Genomic DNA, 16821 nt, shown 5'->3' on the forward strand with positions numbered 1-16821 from the left:
CCGGCCCGCCCCGCCGCCGGCCCCTCCCCGGGGCTCCCGAGCCCCGCCGCCGCCGGCGGGCTGGCTGTCCCGCCCCGGGGGGCAGAGCTCCCCGGACACGGACACGGAGACGGACACCGCCGGGCGGCTGCCGCCTGCTCGCCTAGGAGGCCGGCCCGCCGCGCTTTAAGGCGAAACCCTCCCGACAGAGGTTGGCGGGGCCGAGCCGCTGCCGGAGGACGAGAACGTCGGTCTTCGGAACCCCCGACCGTCTACGGCCCGGCTTACCCCGCCCCGGCGGAGCTGACCGCGACCCGAAGGCGGGACGGGCGCCGAGCCAGCCACCGGCCGGCAGCCGCACGAGAGGCTGCCCCGGTGCGGCATCCCCCAAGCAAACGTGGCTCATCCTGCTCCAGCCTGGCGCGATGTTAACTCTGAAACCTAATGGAGGCGATGGAAATAAGTGGCATTGCGTGCTGTTTCCCAGCTGGGAGCTGATGAGCGAGGGCGGAGCCTGGGAAGGGTATTACCTTTCCCCTAATTTAGCTCTGATTTGTCACTGCTTTAGGCAGTTTTGTTTATCTCTAGCCCCTTTAGGGGTGGTATCGCCAACAAAAGAAGGAATTCTTCTATACGGGTTTATCAGCCAACCTCCTTAGCTGTGATTCAGGAAAAATAGTTGTTCCAGTTGCATGTTAAGCCCCCAGCAATCTGACAATGGATAGATGGGAGAGGTTGGTTACAGCAACGGTGCAGGCATTTACAAACTGGGCACCAGCGTTGCTGCTTATTTAGTAAATAAATACAGCTTGGGCAACACAGAACATCAGTGAGCTGCAGCACAAGGCTGCTGCTGAAGCTGGGATTCAGCCACGGCCAGGGAACGTGGAGCAGTCAGCAAGTGGGGACGAGGCAGATCACCCAGGTGCTGGCCCTACAAGACAGGGCCATGAACGATCCCGTCACAAGGCACACCCTTGCCTCTGCAATCCCCTTTCTTGGCTTCCTCCCTTTTCCTGCGTTAACTTGCCATTTCATAGGTTATTTCCTTCTGAGGTACATGCCCCTGGACTATTAATCTCATCTCCATTAGAGAGCAGTAGTTCTTCCACCACATCGTTACACATCTCCTGGCAGCGAAGAACGTGACACCGAGGGCTCCTTTCCCCCCAGGTGTGGGGGATTTCCAGAGGCCTGTGACACACCGCTGGGTCCTCTTTCCCTCTCTGCACACCCAGTTTCTGCAGTCGCAAAAGCATATGTAGCTTGTTCCTTACCAAGTGTATTAGGATAGAGAACGACATTGGTAAATATCGAGATTCCATAGCTATAGATGAGTCCCTCTTTCTCCCCGCCCTGGCCGCAGCACTGTAAAGCAAGTGCTAGCGATGCTAGTGGTCAGGCTGCCCTTTTGCTTTTTATATAAGGTAGTCTGCGAAACAGAAAAATGGGCTTGTGCCTGTGTGCTTTCTAAGGACGTGTAAAATAGCTTGAGGCTTTTGCTGTCCTGTTAGTTTGGTTTTAGGATTGGCTTGTTTATAATTTGACTTCCTAAAATCATTGCAAATGCAGCCACGTGTATCTGTCTGCCTGGCCATCTGGTCACATCACCGCTTCACAGAGTTTGAATCTGTTGCCCAGTTTTGGCTCAGTCTGAGGTGGAGGTCTCAAGAAAGTTAAAGCTCCTCACGGAAGACCAGCCTTCGGGGTGGGCACAGCCCCGCACAGGCAGCGTGCAGGAGCCAGACACGAGGAGCTGCAGGTGCGCTTTTGTGGTGCTTGTGCGTTCCTGAGCCCCAGTGAGCCCACCCAGGCAGCTCAGCTCTGGTCTTCCCTCGCTCTGCTCCTGCGGGAACTGTTCCTTCACATGAGGCACGCCCAAAAACCCCCAGCTAGCTCTCCTGCTGCAGGGCTGGGAGATGTGATGTTCGTCACAGACCTTGCACAAACCCCTTGAACCAGTGCTGCAGGCATAACTGCCTGGTCAGAGTGCAGCTACCACAGCAGTCAGTCAGTGTCTTACAGCTGTTGACCCACCAGGGTTAAAAATGCACATGTAAACCCAACATCAACTGACATCCCCTCCCACAGAGGTTGGCAATTGGGGTTTCTTCTCCTACTTAACCTGTGTGGTCTCCTCATCTGAGAGAGAGTCACAAAGACCCTTTGTAAACCGGTGGACTTGGGTGTGCTCCTCAGCTCCCAGGTCTGCATGCATGCCACAGCAGCTGCACCCTGACCCCATGTTACAGTGACATCTGGGTGTAAACCAGCTTCTTCTCTGCTTTTACACCTTGGTTTCTTTGAGAAAAAGCCACAGCCTGCCTATGGCTCAGGAGGGAGAACTGGTGAGCTCAGGCCAAGTCATGAGCAGGATCCTCAGGTGCAGGACACTCGGGAAGCCCACGGCAGACACCTACTGCTCAGCATGGACACAGCCAAAGACAGCCACAGAGGGGCACTAGTACAAAAGTGCATTGCTACAGGAAGAGCGGGAATAGACTTTATTTAATAATTTGTACAAGGACCACAATGGTAATTCAATAATTCCATTTATTAATTGTCAAATAGTAATCCACTGCAATAAGAAACAAAAAATCAACACAAAAATAAGTTGCGGTATGTATGTGTGTGTGTGTGTGTAACTGAAATTGGCAAGAGCAAGAACAAAAAGTAAACCTTTAAATGAGTATGTTATATACAGTCAGTATCATCATGTTACTTTGCTGGATAGATTAATTTGGTGTTATCCAATCTTAGCAACAGGCCTAAATATTGCTGCAAATAACTGGAGGGCAAACCCAAAGCAAAAAAACAAACCCATAAATAAGAGGCAGGATTAAAGGTATCTCCTGCAGAAAAGAAACAGTGGTATACTTTGTGTCATATCTGAAACCCTTTCATAATAGATATTTTGTGCTAAAACTCTTTATGTGAACATACATAGAATTCCATCATTTAAATAAAAGTGGAAAAAAATCCCAACCTTTCACAACTGCCTTTTTTTCCTCCCCTCACTCAATGTGTTTAAATTATTTTTCTATACAAGGTAAGTACATTGTCTGTACAAAGTTAAATATACATATTTACAGTCAAACTTCTGAGACACTGAGTCTTCTCTTCCGCTGACCTAGGCAGAAGACAAGTCTACTTGATTTCAAACCCAGGAGCATGGCTAGTTTATCAAAACATTGCAAGTCGTGCTAACAGTTAGTTGTAGTTACTTTTAATAAATCTGTATAAAAGCATCAGCATAAAAATAGGCATTTTATATTATTAAATACGGCTTATGACAAAATAGCAATCTAACCCTTTGCTATTTGTATGGTAACTGTAGGAAGCAGAGTCTGATAGAACCGGTTTTGTTTATGCTTTTTCTTAATAACAAGATGTCTATCAAAAGAGTATTCATAGTGGATTTAAAGGCAAGCATACAGCCAAGCCATGTTTTTTTTCCCAAGGAAATACGAATCTATGTAACTGGTAATAACTGCTGGGAACAGCTTTCCAAATTGATTAGACTTTTTTGTATGACTAAGAGGCAGCCAAAATGCATGTATTTATTTGAGACCTACCATCGACACTGTAACCAAAAAGAAAAAAAAAGGCACCCTCAGTGATACGTTGCTCAGATTTATCAGAGCCTCTAAGATTTAATGCTGGGAAAGAAGCAAAGTCTTCATCCCAAAGAGTATGCTTTGAAAAGTGTGTGATCCTTTAGAGCCAGCAACAGGGCAGGAGGAGCAGAGAAAGTGAACAGCTGTAGGACTCATAAATAGGATTTGCTCTCACGGATGTTCTGTTTATTGGTTCTATTCTTTGTGCAGATAGATGTCAAAGCCAGGCTGATTTCTCTTTAAAAAACAGGACTCAGTTCATTTTGATGCACACAATACACTCACACACACACACACACACCCCCTGCACAAAAGAAAAAAAACCTGCAGAGATAGGTAATATGTTGTTAAAAGGTTTGGGATTTTTGCACGTTTGCTTTATGTGTTGGCTGACCTCTCTGGATTAAACCACCAGTCCCGAACTGCTTTTCCACGCAGAGCTCTGCAGTTTAACCATATCAGCTGTCCTCTGCCTCTGCTGAGTCTTAAGGTGCATGATATGAAGGAAGGGTTTTCTATGGAAGTGGAAGGCAGAGCAAAGTGAGTCTTCAGCGAGGCAAACACTGGGCAGAAAGCCTGGCCTCCCTGAACCTTGCCAGTCAAAGGGAGCAGCTGCAAGGCTGCGTACTGCCCCAAAGCACTATCCTATCTCAACACACAAACAAAACCTATACCATGTGCTTCCCTGAAGCCTTCTCAGAGGTAAGTACTCCATACAAATTAAGATTATCACCAGAACTCTTGCTGGGGAGGGGAGAGGAATACACAAAGGCAGCACTGTAAACTAGAAACTGTCTCTTCTTCAGCAAACAAATCACACCCTGAATCCGTGGAAGCAGGGCTACACATTCAACTCAATACTGTACCACATAACCACATCCCTCCTAACACGTCTCGTCTCTTGTCTATTACATTCATAAATTGTCTGTTTCTTCACTGTTTAAAAACACCATCAGGAAAACAATGCCATCACTGTCACAGTGCGATCACTGTTATTTTACAGGTACAGAAGCTTCACGTAGTTGCCTGGGAAGGTGCCGAATTGCCTTGTTCTTCTGGACGTACCTGTCACAAAATAAAACACAAGGAAGCCAGAGTAAGATGGAGCCGTGCAAGGAAGGCTTAGGGGTTTAAAAAGGTAGAGGTGGCAGCCTCTTCTGCCTGCAGGCATTGCTTTCTAAAACTAAATAGAGGTCCTGGTCAAAGAGCCTTTTGGTATAGACAAGATCACAACTAGTTCTGCTACTAATCATCTTTAGTCTTCCCTTTTAACAATTAATAAGGTGCTGGTGAAAGCTCCAGGGCCTATAGGCTAGGAACCAAACTCCTATCAGTGTAAATGAGCTAATCTCCCTTACGAAGAGATAACAAGCCTAGATTTGCAGTGTTGAGATGGAGAACGCTGTCCAGACTTGCATTCTTTGAAGGTAAAGGGCTAGATTTTGCTAAACATACAGCTGCAGATGAGGCTGGATTTTCAGGGACTGCAACTCCCATCCATGTGTTCCCTTTGTCCCCTACTTGCCACTTTCTGTAACTTGCCATGGCTCCCTCAGCTTTGCAAAAGCTACAGAAATCCAGTTTTCCATGGTTTCCTCTGTTGTTCTGCCATCTGTGTGAGCAAGAAGGATCAGTAGGAAGAGGGGAATGGGGAAATTAAGACGAGAAAAAAGGAAAAACTAGAGACCTAGCAAGGAAAACAAAAGCTCCACCACCCTGCACCCTAATTTTAATGTTCTTGGTGGGAAAAGATGAGAAATTGTGAAAAAATTTACGTTGATTTTTTTTCACTGTTTTGACCCTGCAAATGATTTTTTTTCACTGTTTTGACCCTGCAAATGAAAGCAACTTCCAGACACTCTGCAAAATTGCTTATCTGCATCTCAAAAAGCTCTGCTGACAGGAGTCACACTCACCCACAAACCAGCCGTCATCACATTTCTCCATGACATCGACAATGTCACCATCCCTCAGTTCCAGCTCATCATCGTTCTGAGGAGTGTAACTGTAGAGGGCTTGGTAGCTAACTCTAAAACCAGAAAGATACTGCATGTTAGCCATTGGATTTCCCTGACATCCCTTCAGAAGGAGATGTCTCCCTTCCCCTTTCTAATTCCTATTATATTTTGTTCAATGCAGTCTGGACCAGTGTTTTCCATTTGAGAGGTGAAAGCCAACTGCATTAAATTGGCTGTTGTCACAAGGCCACGGCAGTAAAAAGTGTCACGCCTACACTGTAGAGAGCTTCAGTTTCCTTTTAGCCACGTAGTTGTCTCCATAGACTGTAACAACTGGAGTCTTCCTAACGTGTAGCGCCTAGAGAGCGTACGAGTGCAGACACCCTACTGAATGCAAGCCAAAACCTGGATACACTCATTCCTGGGCTAAACGAGACATCTGTTCCCTTGCCCAGGCACATAGGCAGGGCCATGAATGACCAAATGGCAGAGTAAAGGACTTTATTAAAAGATATTACCTACTCTACTGCACTAAGGCTGCTGGATAAATCATGGCTGAGGAGGTACGGTGCAAACAAAATTTAAGGTTGAATCCTGTCCTGAGATACCACTTGCACCAGAGGCACTCTGTATTTATCAGAAAGGAACCTTATGGAGAGGAAACGATCTTTGGGCAAATTTGGGGAGGCTTGGATCCCCTGCCTGTGGGGAGTGAAAACAGAGCTGATGTGAGACTTTCCGTTCTGCATAAAGGGGTGGGGGAAAGCAAAGGCTCCTTCAGGAGCCAACTGCCAAGGAACTTCAGTCCCCAGCACATAGTGCAGGCTACTGTTCTCAAAACCATCAGTGAAAGGCCCCACCAAGCTTAATGGCAGCTCCAGGTTTAAACCCACCAGACAGCTTTGAAAATCTCAGCCTTGGTCTCTCAGATCATTCAGCCACCAATTCATCTGTGGAACTGGCCAACAATGCACACCAAATGGCATTGGTGTTAGGACTGCTCACTGTACTGTGAGAAGCTAAGAACAGGGGTGAACACATTGACCCCGTATCATATGAGCCAGGTGTAGCCAGTGGATATTAATTTGTCTCCAGCTTCAAAATACAAAGACATTGAGATAGTCTCCATAACCAGCATGAATCAAGTGCCCAAAGGAGACCCAGTCCTGGATCATGAGGTCATTGTTTCAGGTGCTATACAGACACAAAGGTCCCAGTTTTAAACTGCTCATTATGATGATATGCGGCTATTTTTGTTCTTTAAAGAAAAGCTGACACTTTCCCATAATTCTAATTTAACTCCTGAAAAGCTGAAGCTTTCACACCTCCCCATCTTCGCCACCAGTCAGAGACAAGGCTCCCGGAAGAGATGGGAGCCAAAAGGACTTACATGTCTCGTGGTGTCTGACTTCTGTCAGGGCTGGCTCCTTGCTGCTGTGCTTGAGGTTGCTGAGAAATGATTAGAGATGGTTTATGGTCATTAGAGGTCACCTTGTGGCGAGAGTCAAGAGGCTGAGAAATAGTACTGCAGTAATGAACAGACTTTTCTGCAATGTTTATGATCTCATTGCAAACAGCTTCCTGTGTGGTAGGCAGCATTGACATCCAAGAACACCCAAAGGACAGTCAACAGGGGGGAGGGAGGGGAAAATATAGACAAGAAGAGATGGGACATTCCAGATGCAGCACATAAGTCCAGTAAAAAAAAAAAAAAAAAAAAGAAGAGTTGTAGATCCAGGTAAATATCCAGGTAGTGGAGCGCAGAAGGGATCCAGGTGTAAGCATGGAAAAACAGGCAAGATACAGAAGAATTCGGCATTTAGTTTGAAGATTTGTAACAAATACATATACATATATTTTTAAAAGCAGCAGCATAAGAGGTTGCAATTAGTTATGCAGTGGCACCATTACAAATGCTATGAAGTCAGTTCAAGAATGCAAGGCGGGCCGCTCCATTCATGCATTTTGCTTCATTTAACTTATACCCAGGGACTGGCAGCACAATTAGCCCAACTCCTCATTGGCTATGACAGTTTTTCTAATTGCTAAATTTGCTTTTTCTGTTGCAAACTAAACAATATATGCAAATAGATAAATATGTACCTACTTTGCTGCTAAAAATAGTGCTGGCATTTTATCTCTACTGAGGTGTTACTGTCTGGGTGAAGAGAGTCTAGGACTACACATCTGATTTAAACAGCGGCCTTACCACATAGCTCTTTTCAGACTCTGTGAGATCTGGTCCAGCTCTCAATGAATGGTGGGAAGGCTGTGTGATCACCAAGCAAATGATAAGGAAGACATTTTAGCAGATGTTACATCGGTCAGAATTAAAAAAAATTAAATGGAGTGCAGACAACAAAAGAAAATGAACAACTCTTCCCCTTCCCACCCCAACACCACGCTTCTTGGACAACAATGTCTTTCATTTACACAAGAGACAGTAAGGCTACAGTAATGCAACTGCGCTGCAGCACACAGAACGCTGCAAAGAGAAAGGTGACAGCGAAACAGAAGCTCAGAGCAGGGAATCAGAGTGGAAGGTTATGGACAGCACTACAACCAGAAATGGCACATAGTGTCATACTGCATTCCTGTAGGGGAAAAAAAACCCAAGGACAGAAGCACATACTTGAGACCATCAAACTTGAAAGGCCAAAAGCATGCTGAGAGGAATCGGCTGCTGTTTTTAGAGAAGTCCTCAATGACTTTGACATAGGAGAGAACAGTAACTCGCCTGCTTCTTAAAAAAGACCAGCTCAGGTCCTCAGAAGGCACAATGCTGTGTAGCCCCCATCAAAATCACTCTAGCTTGTACCAAGCAAGGATCTGAGCTACTCTACTAATTCCCAAACGAGGCAGAGCTTCAGGTCAGAGGCGGCCCTGACTGAAAACGCAGCTCCAAACATCACCACCTGAGAAGCTTCTGGACTCTGCCCTGCCTCTCTCCCCAGTCACAACTCTTCACAGCAACTTGCGTGTCCCAGGGCACAGCGAGGAAAATCAGCGTGTTTGGGGTTGGAGGTTTTATGGGGAAGGGGAAGGTCACTGAGAAAGTCGCACAGGTATCCAGAGCCTGGCTTTGCACGCTTTTTGCATATTCAAACACCTGCTGAAAGCAAGGGGCATGCTGTGAGAAAATGGGGTGTCTGAACTAGCGTAGGGTTATTTGCACTACCCACAGGACTGCTTGGCAAAGGGGACTGGATAAGATACAGAGTATTGCCATCCTCTGTGATCATTCAACACAATTTTCAACCCAAGTTCCAAAGGCCTCAACTTTCCCTCCTCCTTTATTCACTTCAACAACACCCTTCAGTAAAAGGCTTGCTTTCTCATGGCATCCCGAGACAGAGCAGAAGCAGAGGATAAAGAGGTTTGTGACACCTTCAGCCCAAGCATGCTCAAAGAGTTTGGGGAAGTGCGAGGTGATGAGCTCATCCCTGTCTAATTCCCGTTCTCAAAGCTCCTCTGAACCACATCTTAGACCTCTGGAGCTGTGCCCACTACTGTATTAAAGCAAACCACCTCTTTTCTCGAGGACTGTGACCCACTCTAGGCCAACCCAACCCCATAGCAACTCCTGTGTAGTCAGCTGTACTGTCTGGGGCTGAAATCTGGGATCACTGCCCTAAGAAACAATGCTCTGCCACCATGTATATTTCTATAGAGAGAAAATTAAATGTAAGTTGGATGGACTACTTGCAGTGGGATTTGCATTCAAAGCATTTGCTGTGGAGCCTGAAATTGTCACAGGATTTCTGGAAGTCATTGCTGCCTGTCTATCATCAGCCCTGAAAGGCAAATGGAATAATTAGAAATTTAAAATTAATATTGTGCAGACCAACCGGATATAGTACATCAAATCTGATGAGATCAGAGGTAACACAGGTGGTCAAGTAGCTGGGAAAAACAATTTGCAGGCTGAGGTGAGAGGCAGCTGTAAGAATTATTTTTTTTTTAATTCAAGAAAGTGCTTCTCTGCTCCATACTAATAAATTGCTGAAATTGCTCCATGAGCTCCTAAGACTGCGTGGTCCATTTCTCATTGCTTACTTGTGACCTCCCTGACCAGCTTTTCCTCCAAAAAGCATTAGTAACTATGAATTAAATTAGTTATTTGAAAGCTAAAAAATTGACACTACCTCTGAATGCTCCATGGTGCAGCCTTGTATGCGTAATACCAGGAGGTGCAGCCTACCAGCATCAGAAACTTGGCCACGTTCCCTTTCCTGGCAGGATCCTCACAGGGACTTCCATGAGGCAGCTGGGCAGGGGCAGAGGCCGAGCAGTCCCCTGCCCTCCTAGCAGCCCCCAGTTCCTGACAAGACACACAGCTGAGTGGATCCCCTCTGGCCTCTGCTCCAGAGATCCAGGCAGCTCCTACCAAAGCAGCGGGTGTCTCTGCGCTGACTCCCAGGGCTAGAGCAGAGCCCTCCAGTGAGGTGATGAAACACCCCAAAGTCAGCAACTACGCAGCATTAGCCAAACGGGTTGAAAAACTGACCAGATCAGATCCTATAATTTTAGGCTGTAAATGTACCACCCCACTGCTTCAAACAAGTGACCTTGATAGCATGGCCTAGATGTTTGCTTTGTTTGTTTTTTTTTTAAACCCCTACATTATTCTTGCAGGGAGAGAAGAGAATAGAGAAAAAAAAAAAGTGTTATAGGTCCAAATGCTCTTCAAACACGGGTTCAGAAAGCCCATGTACTACCTACAGTGGTGGCTCCATGTGCCAGAGGTGGCCGAGGAATTAGTGAGTGTGGGGCACAGCTTCAAAGTATAAAACACAAAGGTTTCCCCAAAACACTGAGCCAGCCCTGCTGATGCTGGAGGTAAACTGAGAGTCCTAAAAGTGACCAAGTATTCACAACCTGTGCGGACAACTCAACTCCTATTCCTTCAGTCACGCTACGTGCTTTGTTAAGACTAAGTGAATAAACTTAAGCAGGTGCTTAAGTCTATCTCTCCATGTCTACAGACTATACAGTCTGTATAGTCAGTAGTCTGGTACAGTCAGTCCTGAAGCACAGCTGGCCACTGTTTCCACCTCATACAGAGTTTGAGGATGGATCTAAAGAGCACCACAGATTTGTAAGCATACCAGAAAAAGGTTCTACATTAAGAGCCTAGAAAAGCCTTGAGGCAGGTTTTAACTGTTAGGAAGGCAGATGCTGGGGCTACTCAACAGTGCTCTCCCTGCTCCTAGCGAAGTCAAGTGTCATCAGTGTGTCCATCCATTGCAGCTCTTGTTTACGTGTCTTCTTCCATCCTTTTCTGGTGGGAGTTAAAGGACTACATAAGCAAAGAGAAAGCTAAGCAGAGCAAACTAACAGACAGGCAAGACAGACAAATCGGTATCCCCCCAGAGAAGGGCACACATCAGCAGTGATGCTCCCACACGTGAATGAAGAACCATGAGCAGGCAGGACTCCCCAGCCCAGCCAAAAGAAAAAAGGAAAATGTCCACACACACCACGCCCCAGCTCTGGTGAAAGCGAGGGGAAAGCTGGCCAAAGAGCTCTCACAAAGGACACTGAAAAGGCTGCAGTGCGGAGTAGCCTGACCTAAAAGCTGTCAAAGTCAATGGAAAGACTCTCCAGCCCCTGGATCAGAAGCTGAAGGCTGTGTCTACAGAGAAAAATGCATGTCCCACAGGGAGCAGGTATCAACGCCTGCTGCAGGCTATGCGGCTCTGGCTTGGACAATAAACGTGCTGGGCAAAAATGCTGCTGTGCTGAACCTGAGGAGCAGCAGAAAACCACTGGGGGAGATAAAAGCTTACCTTGGAGATGGTGCTACGTAATGACCATGCTAAGTAAGTGTAGCTGGTCTGTGCTGGGCAATGTGGGGTCTGAGCATCCTCCTCATACGCTCTCCTCTCTACCAGCACAAAGTGGGTGAAATTACTCACCACTCTGCCTAAGTGGTTTTGCGCAAGTGGAAAGGTACAGACAGCCCCCCACCAACATCCCTCAGACTGCTGGGCAATGCAGAGACCCTCATCCAGCCACTCCTGCCTTCCCCACCCCACGGCCAGCTGCAGTCCGGCCCCGGGGCCAAAGCTGCTGCACTGCTCACACACTCACTAGCATCACCGCTGACTGTCACACTAAGAGGACCTCAGAGTAAAACAGGAATTAAACCAGAAAATTTCTGAGGATCCTCTGAAATAAATTAATTTGGTAGATTACATTACTACTTAATATCATGTTTTACTGGAATATTGAAACAAAGTATCTGGAAGTTATACTTGAAATATCTTTCACATGCTGTGGGGTTCTTTCTTCTTTGTAGTTTGGACTGTGAAACTAAACAAAAGAGAGTAACTTCAGAATAGCTAAAAGAGCCATTGCACTTTATATTATTACTTAACGGAACAGGCAAGAACACAGTCCTTACAACAGCCCTGTATCAAAGGGGTCTTAAACCTGCAAAAAACCCTGGGTCAGAGTTTCATAACTGGGGAGGTTCTCTATAATGAGAAAGAAAACTAAAATTCAAAATGGTAAAATACCTCAAACACCTGGGATGGACAGTAATGGAAACAAAATCCAAATGTAATGCCTCATTTCCATGTCTACTAAGTGCTTTTCTCATTTGATTAAAATCAATGAAAAGATGACAGATTTTTGAAAAGGCCTCCAGGGTATTACCTGCAGTTCTGCTGAAGCCATGAGACTCTGTATGGGTCACACAGATAATGAGAAGTCATTTGCACACTTAAATACCACTCCTGCTCCCTAAACAACTGTAGGCCCAGAGCTGGAAAGGAGGTCAAGACTACTGATAATGTCACACACAGTTTTAACTTGACACCGACAATGCTCTGATTGTCAAGGCATATAAAATACAAATTTTGGCTTGACTTCGACTCCAAAGAAAGGCCACAGGGTCCCATTACAACCAGGTGCAATACCCAAAATAGAACTGCGTGCTAGTCAGCACTTGGGAGAAACATCTTTCCCTAAATGTGGCTCTCTGCTCCTGCTCTTTTGAATCACATATATCCAGTGCAAGCACCAGCAGGACCAAGCAGATCAGACGTCAGGAGAAAGGCCAACACAGAAAACTTTTGTGGATTTTTAACATGAAGCAGAATATGTATCCTATTGGACTCAGATATTGAAATTGAAAGGGAAGCAGGAGGTGGTTGTTCAGTAAAAAGCTGTGCAAGCTCACGATCGGAGGGAAATGAGGAGAGTAAAGGCAACAGGAAAATTTCAGGGTTACAGCTGTATCTTGCTCTCATAAACTGATCAAGAAAATAAGTAACATTGACAACTACTTCCCACACTCATCCTGCATAAGCAGCCTGCCTGGTTCACTCATCAAGCCAAAGATTGCTTCCCCAATACACATCACTACAAACTCAGTCCAGTTTTTGCTAATTGTGAGCTTTCTGTTTCAAATATTGCCATCTTGTGGAAGCTGCCTGGAAGGACTGAGGAGACACCAGCAGCTGTGAGCACTGCTCGCTCCCGGATGCCGGACATCCCAGCCACACAGTGCTGAGGCTGAGCTGGTTATGCTGCACAGACCCTACCGCATTCCTCTTTAGAGACATTTGTAGCTCTCACCAACAGAGCTGAGAACCTCTGAATCCTACCTGAGAAGGCTGGAACAGGTCCTTGACATTGTGCATACCAAGTTTTGTGTGCCTTACCCCCAGCTTTGAGACACTCAAACCCTGAATCCTGATCTCAGGTGGTTAAACAAAACCTGAACCAAAGTATCTCATGCTACACCATTCCCATTAACAAGACCACCAATACTGCCTTATAATGCAATCGAGCTGTAGGAACTCAAGGTCAGAACTAAATAAGCCCTGGGTTAATCCTTTGGAGGAACAGAAAATCAGATCCTCAGCTGGTACAAACTGGCAGAAACCCGGACTTGAGCTATGTGGATTTGCACCAGCTGAAGATTTTGCCTGTACCTGCCCTTCTGCACTGCCTGGAAGTAATTTTAAATGATTTTTTAAAAAATTAGAATTCTGAATTAAATGACAGGAGAAATCTCACCTGTGGAATCAATGAATGGCTAAACAAGCATATGACAAAACAATGGCATGGCATGGAATCAACTCTAAGTAATGGAAGAGTAATCAGCAAAGATGATTACCTGTGGCTTATTGACTCTGCGTGTAAGTCTGGGAGGTGGCTGTGTTGTGACAGTAGAGGAAGAGAGGGCAGAGGAAGAGAGAGGAGCAGATGAAGAGAATGCTTTTGAGTCTGCAGTCTTTTGAAGAAAAGAAAAGTTGGTCAGCTTGGCACACACTCTCTTATCACAATCACTGCTAGTGATAAGAGCATCTACTATCCAGTAAATTTGATGCACACACAGCAAACATAACTCCATGCAAGGGCAAGTGCAGTTTCCAGCTGGTTTGTCTGAGCTGACCACCTCATTCTGTTTTAAACATGCAGGTTATGCCTGTAAAAAATGCTACTAAAAATATATCCAGATGGTAAACAGCACAGTCTTTATACAGCTTTCAATACACTTCTGGTTATGATTCAAGCAGAAATCAAACAATTTGTCATAAGATTTCCCAGTGTGAAATGCGTCATCTTAGAAACCCTAGTTTCTCATTATTTAATGTTGGCTAGATGGGATATGTCATGGAGGCTATTGCAGTGCATCCAAGACAGTATTTATAATGCTATGATTTTGAGGTCTCCAAACTTCCACTCTTATACAAGGTAGCATGAGGCTGCTGTAATGTATTTTGGCTGACTGTAGCCCACAATGGACCCCAAGTCAACTGAGAGCAACAAAGTAAGGCAGATCTCCTATACCAAGACTGGGGACAGAAGATACGTTGTAGAAGCTACTGGAAGGTTTCCCTATGTTCCTTCTCCTTGTAAGAAACAGCTACATATAACTTAAAAACTCTTGGGGAAAAATATCACTAGGTCTAATTCTCATTTGTGGCTAGACCCTTTCACATCATTTTGGAAATGCAAAGGTAATAAATTCCACTCAGTGCATAGATAACAATCAACCCTCCCTGACTTAGTCATGCACATCCCAGACTAAGGTCCACTAAACCACAGGCTCCAGGATCAACAGGGGACAGCTTTTGTGATTCTAGGAGCCAGGCTGACATTTACAAGGCTTTTCAGTCCTTGGCGTTAGGAGGAACAAACATATTCTATCACCAAAGATGATCCATTGCACACTGGAAAATCTCTGAATAGCAAGGAATTGCCTGTATTCTACACAGCGAGGCATATGGGCATGAGGCCTGTGTGATACTTCCATCTGACACATCTGGTAACAGCCACTATCTGGGACAATCACCTCATTAGACATGACTAATTGAGTCAGTCCTGTGTTATTATCTATTCTAAAATAATTTTCACTGCACTGCTCCTGAGCCCTCTTCTAAAACTTTTTGATCTGCTATCCAGTGAATGCCACTGGTGACCCCTGGAAGAAGGTCTTAGCATCATCAAAATGACATGTGGCAGCCACTGGCTCTGCCTGGCCAGCAGAGCAGCACAAACCTCAACACACCAGTTAAAATCAGGGATTCATTCAGAGCAGCACACACACATGCAGGAGAAGTACCTTCTTTTCCCCACTTTGAAACTTTCCCAGATCACCTTTCCTCACGCCTCTTTTCTCTGTTTTACCTCCCTGCACAATAGCCATTAGCTCCTGACACAACTTGTTGTCCTCAGAGGAACCCACAGGTCTCTTTTCTGGGCTCACATGCATGTCTAGTTGGGATGGTTTCAGGCAGCGCTCGACAGAGATCTTGGGAACAGCATGAGCACCCTGCTCGGGGTGGCTGCTGCCCTCTCTAGTCTTTTGGAGCCAGGCTTGGCTGCCAGTGGTGTCACGCTGCTGTGCGAGGATGCTGTCGGGGCTCTCCACTGCCCAGCGAGGGGAGTTAGAGTAGCTCACGCTGGGAGAAGGGGAGCCAACAAACTTTTCTTCACTTTGCGGAGTGGCCTGATAGAAACTGTGAGAGGAGGACTGAGGTCTGGATGAGTAAGAGGGCAATGGGGATTTAATGGACCTGGGAGTCGAGGAGCCAGAGAGATGAGAATGGTGGAGGCTGACCGTGGGGGAAGGGCTGGCTGCAGCAGAAGGCGAGAGATAGTCAGTGTGAGAGAGGGAGGCTTCAGGCGGAGGAGGCAATGGAGGAGTTATGGCAGGAGTGGTGCTAGGAGACACTCCCACGGTCAGAGCAATCCACTCAGATGTGACCGCCTGCACCTCTGGAGATAAGGCGCGGCGCACGAAAGGCAAAGGCGGAGGAGTTGGTGTATGGAGCAGCTCAGAGCTGGGAGACTTGAAGGAAACAAAAGCAGGAGAGAAAAAGAAATGAATAAAAAAATAATAAAGGAAAATACAAAACAACCGAGCAAAAGTAAAAGGAGAGAGTGCCAGTGTGCAGAGAAGCAGATCCGTGACCAAGCATGGTGCATAATTTCCCACGGACAGGTGCACCGTGTTGGAGAACATGCTGTCCATAGTCACTCCAACCACAGAGTCCAGTCTGTATCTGTGCTGCTAATACCCTGCTCCAGCATTCGCCAGGATCCCAGACACAAAATGTCTTGTAGAAGACCTTAGACCTCATACCATATGCCCTAAGTCCCTCAGGGAGCAGCTGAAGCCACCATCCATGATGGCAGCATGCAGCATTTGATTGGCCTGGCAGTAATAGCTGGGGCCCCAGCAACTCACACTGCGGACCCAGTCAGAATTCACTGCTGCAATGAATTTCGACTTTATCCAACTCTAGCATGAGCAATGCCCGCTCCTCAAGAAACTTGCATTGCTGAAGCTGTGGAGGAGAAAGGGATCAAAAAAGCCAGCTGTGGCTATTTGGTCTTTAGGTGATCAAAGTACATCCTATGTTTATAAAGGCAGAACACACAACCGAGTTCTGCCCTTAGCTATTACCACCAGCGACGTCAGTGAGATCAGCTACATTAGCGCTGATCAGAGCATTTCTCAGTCCTCTGCCAAGTCAGGCAAAAAAGTAAGGGAGAGAATTGATTTACTAGGGGAGGAATCAAAAGAATAGCAAAGGAAACCAAAAAAGGGTGGATATGATCCCTTCTATCTAAGGGAGAAGCTTGCAGAGAGCCGGTGGCAGACAGGCCACAGCTATGGAGACACTGCCAAGCTCAAATAGAAAAGCTCAGCTGAGGTCCACTTTGACAGGGAATCCCAAACAAGCAACAAGTCTTTCCTCTTTACACAGTGGCTAAGAATAAAAACACTCCTTTTAGAGAAGATC

At 46.1% G+C, this 16821-nt stretch overlaps 1 protein-coding gene across 41 annotated transcripts in view; it reads right to left on the reverse strand.

Annotated features, from left to right (window-relative positions):
• Window positions 1-2514: 2514 nt before the first annotated feature.
• Window positions 2515-16821, reverse strand: part of SORBS1 (sorbin and SH3 domain containing 1) — a 176765-nt gene continuing 162458 nt past the window's right edge. For 16 of the 41 annotated variants that reach the window (XM_075505042.1, XM_075505048.1, XM_075505046.1 and 13 more), the window contains 6 exons: window positions 15135-15863; window positions 13683-13799; window positions 7764-7823; window positions 6945-7003; window positions 5513-5625; window positions 2515-4661 (listed from right to left, as the gene is read on the reverse strand). In XM_075505042.1, coding sequence (XP_075361157.1) covers window positions 4594-4661; window positions 5513-5625; window positions 6945-7003; window positions 7764-7823; window positions 13683-13799; window positions 15135-15863 — 1146 coding nt within the window. In that variant the 3' untranslated portion in view covers window positions 2515-4593. Of the gene's footprint in view, window positions 4662-5512; window positions 5626-6944; window positions 7136-7763; window positions 7824-13682; window positions 13800-15134; window positions 15864-16821 lie in introns of all 41 variants that reach the window. The other 25 variants (XM_075505078.1, XM_075505062.1, XM_075505059.1 and 22 more) reach the window with 4 other exon arrangements.

The sequence above is a fragment of the Mycteria americana genome, chromosome 6 (assembly GCF_035582795.1).
Source record: "Mycteria americana isolate JAX WOST 10 ecotype Jacksonville Zoo and Gardens chromosome 6, USCA_MyAme_1.0, whole genome shotgun sequence".
Lineage (NCBI taxonomy): Eukaryota > Metazoa > Chordata > Aves > Ciconiiformes > Ciconiidae > Mycteria > Mycteria americana.